Source organism: Humulus lupulus, chromosome X, assembly GCF_963169125.1.
Source record: "Humulus lupulus chromosome X, drHumLupu1.1, whole genome shotgun sequence".
Classification (NCBI taxonomy): domain Eukaryota; kingdom Viridiplantae; phylum Streptophyta; class Magnoliopsida; order Rosales; family Cannabaceae; genus Humulus; species Humulus lupulus.
The window spans coordinates 157,147,436-157,154,757 of record NC_084802.1 but is presented as its reverse complement, the minus strand read 5'-3'; the positions used below and the strand labels follow the sequence as shown (position 1 = coordinate 157,154,757).

Here is a 7,322-nt window from a genome sequence, read left to right as displayed (position 1 = left end):
TGTCAATATCTTTATGATTAATGATTGTGGACCAAAATAGAAAAAGAATGTAACTAATGTTGTCCTCGTATCTTGGAGCATGTGGGCTAAGTTAATTTGGTCATGAAAATCCATATCTCAATAAAAAAAAAAAATGCACATATTTGTTTAGAGACATAAATTCCCCCATTAATGGAATTAACCACTCTTACCATACATGTTATCAATATCCGCACACTTTTGGTTTAGATATGGATTTTGCTGACCAAATTAACTTAGTCCACTTGCTCCCACATACAGGAACAAAATTACTTACATTCTTTTCCAATCACTGGTCTGTAGTCATTAATGATGAGATGTTGGTAGATAGATAATAAAGTTATACTTTGAAACTATACAATCGATAACTTTGTTTTAGAAATGTTCATATTGTTTAGTTATTTTCTTTTGAAGTTAGGTTTTCTTTTAATGTTATATTGGAATATAATATATTTGTTTTTTATTGTGCAAACTCAAATGAACAAGCATCGAGCATCGCAAAGTTCGGTCGCTACATCATCTGCTACTTCTTGTGTCGGCGATAATGTTGACAATCAGCTCACGCATGATATGGACATTGTCACTAATGTCCTTCGGCCCCACCCACACTATAAGAAAGGGTTTTCGGCATTGCCTATGCTAAAGGCAATTGGCAGGAAGAGGGCAGGATCTTCATCATCTTCTCAAATGTTTGGGCAATTGCCACCTAGAGTGGATGCCATTATGCAGAAAAATCAACACCTAAAGAAGTATATGAATAAACTTGAGAATCGTCAATGACGTTCAGATTTGTTGCTCAGTATTTTGTTGAAGCAGGTTGGTGTATTGTCTTCTGGTTTTACTGTGGACTTGTCAGAAGAGGATCCTGAAGATGCTGATTATGAGGAAGATGGTGCAGTTGACAGGGGTGGGAATGCTGATGGGGCGGAGATGATGAGGACAGTACCCACATGTAGATACAAAGTTTGTGTTAATTTACTAAACTACTTTCATATTTTCATGTTTAGTGGAGACAATTGACACTAATAGTTCTAATTTAATTTTTATTTTATTTCTAATTAAATTAAATAATATTACTAAATAAATTAAAATTAAAATTAAATAATTAATATTAATAATTAAAATTAAAATCATTAAATATAATTTTTTAAATAGCTTATTAATTTTTTTTTAAAAATACTTTTATTTGCGCAAAATTGTGTCAGCAAAAATCATTGTCGCCAAAAATAAATTGTTTTTTACCGACGCAATTTCACGCCACTAAAAGTTTGGCTTTTACTAGCGTAAAATCGCATCGCCAAAGGTCTTAACATTTGTTAGCATAATTTAGTGCTGGCACAATGTTACACTTACACTGGCGCAATTTTGCGCCGTCAAAAATGTTTTTTTGAATTCCGTGGAAAAAAATTTCATCGATGCGTCTATATTTTTGCCAGCACATTTTTGCGTCGATAAAAGTGACTATCGCCAGCGTAATCTGTTTTGCGTTGGCAAAAGTCATATTATCAACGGACTTCGGCCGTCATCTTTTCCCGATGTAAGCATGCGTCACCAAAGCCCATATGACTTTTCTCAACACAAACCATGATTTTTGACTTTTTTGTTGTGACAGTGCACAATGAGGACTCAGCTGTAAATAAGTAATAATTTACACAAAGAAAAAGCCTCGTGAGTAAATGAAAATTTTCGTCATCTTAGAGTTCAAGTAAAGCTTACTTTAAGATTATACAGTATCTAAATTACTTGCCTTATATATAAATGAATAGACGTGTTTGGCATATAGCCTAGCAGAGAAAGAAAATATAATTAATCACTTTTGAGAAAAATCAACTACCCTGCCTTGAGTAGTATCATCAATTTTGGGGGTTTTGTTTGATTTTTCTTACAATGTCGTCTGCTAATGGGGTGCATCTTGATATTGGAGATCATCACGTAAGTCATTCTGGTTCACTCTTTTCTTTTAATTGATATTTATTGGAGTCTGAAATTAAAATTATATAGCATAATTAATTAAACGTTACATACGTTATGCGTGACTATGTTTGGCTTATATTATATAAGTATTATGTATAATATATATAAATATATATATTTATATTTATATTTATGTTGTAGGTGGTTATGGACAACGGCATACTTAAAATGACGCTGTCAAAGCCAGGGGGAGTTGTTACTGGTATACGATATAATGGCATCGACAATTTACTTGAAGTTCTTAACGAGGAAGACAATAGAGGGTACACAACTATATGTATATATGTATTTATGGAGAATTTGGCAAAATGACACTTTTTTTTAGTCATTTTCGTACAATAATTTCATTTTGATCATTTTTTGTAAAATGATTATTCGATCAACATAAAATACTCTAGACGTTCTTTTGGAATTTTCGACACCTTGTCTAGATTCTGACCGAATATATATTATTTTGTAAATAATTATGAAAAGAAAGTCATTTTGTAAAATAACTCTGTAAAAAGAACACCAATTACTCATGTTTTTGTATATATATAACTATGGTCAATTATCTTATATATATACAAATATATATATATATATATATATGTATTGATTCGATTTTGCAGGTACTGGGATCTTGTGTGGAGTAAAGCTGGAAGTACTGCAACCACCGGAACATTTGACAGGTTAATTTGTTCATGTAAAAGCATATATATATATATATATATTCATTGGTATCACTTCTACAAAAAAAAAAGTTTTTTTAGGACTAGAATTGCGAGTCTTAAAAAAGTTTTTAGGACTCGCGGGACGCGAGTCCTCTATTTAAGAGCCTTAAAAACTAAAGTTTTTTAGGACTTGCGTTGCGAGTCCTAAAAAAATGTTTTTAGGACTCGCAATACGAGTCCTAAAAAATCTGGTTGAGTGCCTTTAAGTAATTTTTTAGGACTTTCATTGCGAGTCCTAAATTAATGTTTTTAGGACTCGCATTGCTAGTCCTGAAAAATTTTATTTTTAGTTTTTTTAAAAATAATTTATTTTTATTTTAAATTAAAAATGACTTTTTAAATGAAACATTTATATACAAATCTGAAAACTTATAAATTAAAATAACAAAACTTGTACATTATTTTCAATGAAACACAATAATTAACAACCATTCTAATTAATTCTAAAGATAAACAACAATTTTATATAATTAAATCTACATGAGTCCATAAATTTTCTTAGAAAAACGGGCAGCATAACAACTGCAAATCAGACATCCCCAAATTTTAAAAACCTGCAAATACAACATATAAACAAAATCAGACAGTCCAGAAACAAACACAACATATTAATTAAACATTAACTAATAATTTGAAAATGAAACACAAAATACCTAAACTATTAATATACCCTAAAAACATACCCAAAACAAAATAAATTGATAATCTGAAATATTAATCTATACACTTAAAACATACCCAAAATAAAATAAATTGATAATCTGAAACTATTATCTATACACTAAAAACATACCCAAAATAAAATTCAAATCAATATATATATAATTCAGAAATAACATTTATATATTAAATAAATATTAAATAAAAAAACAAACTAAACTACCGTGGTGGACGGAGGCGCCGAGAACCACCAGTCGCCGTCGACGTCGAGCCCCAGCCAGAAGCCTTGCACCGATGAGCCCCTACGTCGCCCGAAGCCGTCGGCGAGAAGGACCACCTAGACCGAGCATGCGTTGGCCGAAGCTTGAAGTCGTCGCCCCTGCGTCGCTCGAAGCCGTAGTCGTTGCCGAGAACCACCCAGCCCGAAAGTTCTCGCCCCTGCGTCGCTTGAATCCGCCGCCATCGCCAAGAACCACCCAGCCCGAAGATTTGCGCCACTGTCGGTCGTCGTCCGTAACTGTTGATGATGAGTGGCTAAGGGTGTCGTGATCCGCAGCTGTTGATGAGAGTGGCTAAGGGCTGAGTTCTTTCTGTTGAAGAAGAAGGAAGGAGGCGGCAGATCTATTAGGTTATTAGGTTTAGGCATTATATATATGATATAACATTTAAAAAATAAAAATGAAATGTTAAAAAAAAAACATCTTGTTAAATATTATTTCCCAACACATAATAATTATTTCTTATTAATTATTTCCCAATAAATAATTAATTAAATGACAACACTTAAATTTTCTATTTAAGTTTTTTAGGACCTACAATTTTTTTTAGGATATTCATTACGAGTCCTAAAATATTTTTTTAAGGACTCTCAATGAGTGTCCTAAAAAGTCCAGGAACTTTTGTTAAAAAAAATCAAACTTTCAGGACACACATAAGATTTTAGGAATTGCACCGCGTGTCCTAAAAAAATTCTTTAAGGACTTGCAATGAGTGTCATAAAAAGTCCATGAGGTGTTTTTAAAAAAAAAATCAAATTTTTAGGACACACATCTAGGTGAGTACCCTAAAAAAGTGTCCTAAAATAGTGTATTTGTAGTAGTGTATAGCTTTAAGGTTAAATATTGGAATGGTTTATGTAGCTAGCTAGCTGCGTTAATTAATTAAATATTGCAGAATGAAAGGGACAAACTTCAAGGTTATAGTGGAAAACGAGGAACGGGTGGAGATCTCATTCACTAGAAAATGGAATACCTCTCTCCTAGACAAACGTGTCCCTTTAAACATAGACATAAGGTCATTTAATTTACTCTATGAAAATTAGTTTATTGCAAATAAAATATATATTTTACAAATTAAAATAATAATAATAATAATAAAACTTTATGTAAGTAAGTAGTATTTATTTTGCTACTCATACATATATTAAATTTCAGGTTTGTAATGCTGGATAATTCGTCAGGCTTCTACACATACGCCATTTATGAGCACTTAAAAGAATGGCCTCCTTTCAACCTTCCTCAGACTAGGATTGTTTTCAAGCTCAGAAAGGACAAGTAAGCATATGTGGATATGCATACTGTTTTCTATTATATTTTAATTTTTTGGAAGTATATTATTATTATTATTATTATTATTATTATTATTATTATTATTATAAGGGTTGATCTTGATGACGATGAGTACTGTTGTTATTAATAATTATAGGTTTCAATACATGGCAATAGCTGATAACAGGCAAAGACACATGCCTTTTCCCGATGACCGGTTACCGCCTAGAGGCAAAGAGCTCGCATTCCCTGAGGCTGTACTTCTTGTGAATCCTATCGAGGCAGACTTCAAAGGAGAGGTACGTAGGCCAGTAACATTAATTAATAATCGAGTATATGTATTTTTATAGCAGTGCAGTAGCTAGCTAGTGATTTCTTATAGTTAATAATTTGGTGTTATTGGAAATTTTTTTGACTTATATATATATATTTATATAATTAGGTGGATGACAAGTACGAGTACTCGTGTGAGAACAGAGATCTGAAAGTGCATGGTTGGATATGCAAGAAACCGGGAATAGGGTTCTGGCAAATTACACCCAGTAACGAGTTTCGATCTGGTGGCCCTCTTAAGCAGAACCTAACCTCTCACGTCGGACCTATTACCCTCGCTGTCAGTATACGTACTCTAAATTACTTACTTATTATTTATTAATTTATTTATACTAATAGGCTAGCCTGATATTCTTATTTATTATTAACAAACCAACAAACAAAAATTGAGGGCGTATGCTTCAATTTAATAATTTATTGAATTTACAATATATATATTTATATGATGAGATTGAAATTATACATGAGCAGATGTTTCTTAGTGCTCACTATGCTGGAAAGGATATGGTGCTGAAATTCCAATCCAACGAACCGTGGAAGAAAGTTTTCGGCCCTGTTTTCATTTATCTCAATTCCGTCCCTAATGAAACTGATCCACTTCAGCTTTGGGATGATGCTAAGATCCAGGTTTAGGTTTAATTCATTATAATAAAATAATTAACGTTACTTATTATTACTTATATTGCATACCGCGCGCATGGCCAAATGTCAACAACAAAAATATTTATTTTAAATTACATTTTAAGGAAATATACAATGCAGAATGCGCGTCACCAAAAGGACAGAATTTTTTTTTTAATTTATTAAAAATCAAGACCCTTTGGGCGACATTTTTTTTTAAAGGCGTCGAAATAAAACTCATATATAATCTTTGGTTACGAGATTTCAGCCAGAAGACGGCGGTTTGTGTTGCAAAATATTTCACCACATTCATTTTTAGTACTTTTTACGACATAACACTTGTAAAATGTCTCATTTCTTTTTATACTGAATCAACTTTATTTGTCCTTAAATTTCTTCTAATGGATATTAACATTTTTTATTGCATTTTACCTTAATTTTAACATTAATCTTGACTTTATTTTCCATTTTTCTTTTAGAAAGAATGATTCCTAATATAAATAGAGGGAAATTTTGCTTTCTATACTTAATATTGAGTGCTAATTAAAATATATGCTGCCAATATTAAAGATTTCAAAATAACGTTACTTTTGGCACAACCCCATCTCTTTTCTCTTCTCTCTTCTCTCTTCTCTCTCTCTCTCTCTCTCTCTTTCGGTTCACTCTCTCTCACCTCACGGCACTACCAACACCACCACCACACTAAATACTGAATTTCGAACAGATCTGGGCATGATTTTTATATTTTTTTTCTTCAAGTTTTAAACTTTACAAATGTGCATATGAGCATGTCAAACGTGTAGATCTTGAAAAAATATCCAAAATCAAAAAACAAATAACCCCAAACGGATATCCGAGTGAAAAATTATACGTATCGAGCTAACATCGAGCATCATTGAACTTCCATCGAGCAAATTCGTTTTTTTTTTCTTCACGAAAATCTTGATTTTGAAGGCCCTATCGAGCTAGCATCGAGCACCATCGAACCACCATCGAGCAATGTCAATTTTCTGCAAATTTCAGAATTTTAGATCTGAAAAAAAATTGCAAAAAAAAAAAAAATCATGCACAAATCTGTTCGAAATACAATGTTTAGTGTGTTGGTGGTGTCATGAGGTGAGAGAAAGTGAACCGAAAAAGAGAGAGAAAAAAGAAAAGTGAGAAGAGAGAAGAGAAAAGAAATAAAAGTATTTTGAGTAGAAGGTCAAAAAGAAACATTATTTTAAAATATTTAATATAACTAGCATATTTTTTAATTAGTACCCAATATAACACATAGAATCTGAAATTTCCCAATTAATTTTACATATGTTTGTGTTTAGATGATGATCGAAGTACAAAGTTGGCCCTACAATTTTATTGCTTCCAAGGACTTTCCATCCTCGGACCAACGAGGTTGCCTTAGTGGTAGACTGAAAGTGAGAGACCGGTATAAATATATATATAGTTTCTCCAT

At 32.1% G+C, this 7,322-nt stretch overlaps 1 protein-coding gene across 2 annotated transcripts in view; it reads left to right on the top strand.

Moving 5' to 3' along the window:
• The first annotated feature begins 1,812 nt into the window (after positions 1-1,812).
• Positions 1,813-7,322, top strand: part of LOC133804131 (probable rhamnogalacturonate lyase B) — an 85,283-nt gene continuing 79,773 nt past the window's right edge. Inside the window, exons 1-9 of one of the 2 annotated variants that reach the window (XM_062242288.1) lie at positions 1,813-1,950; positions 2,134-2,255; positions 2,604-2,663; positions 4,539-4,658; positions 4,799-4,918; positions 5,070-5,211; positions 5,355-5,525; positions 5,717-5,872; positions 7,189-7,295. In XM_062242288.1, the coding sequence (XP_062098272.1) occupies positions 1,906-1,950; positions 2,134-2,255; positions 2,604-2,663; positions 4,539-4,658; positions 4,799-4,918; positions 5,070-5,211; positions 5,355-5,525; positions 5,717-5,872; positions 7,189-7,295 (1,043 nt within the window). In that variant the 5' untranslated portion in view covers positions 1,813-1,905. The remainder of the gene's footprint in view (positions 1,951-2,133; positions 2,256-2,603; positions 2,664-4,538; positions 4,659-4,798; positions 4,919-5,069; positions 5,212-5,354; positions 5,526-5,716; positions 5,873-7,188; positions 7,296-7,322) is intronic. The other variant, XM_062242289.1, reaches the window with a different exon arrangement.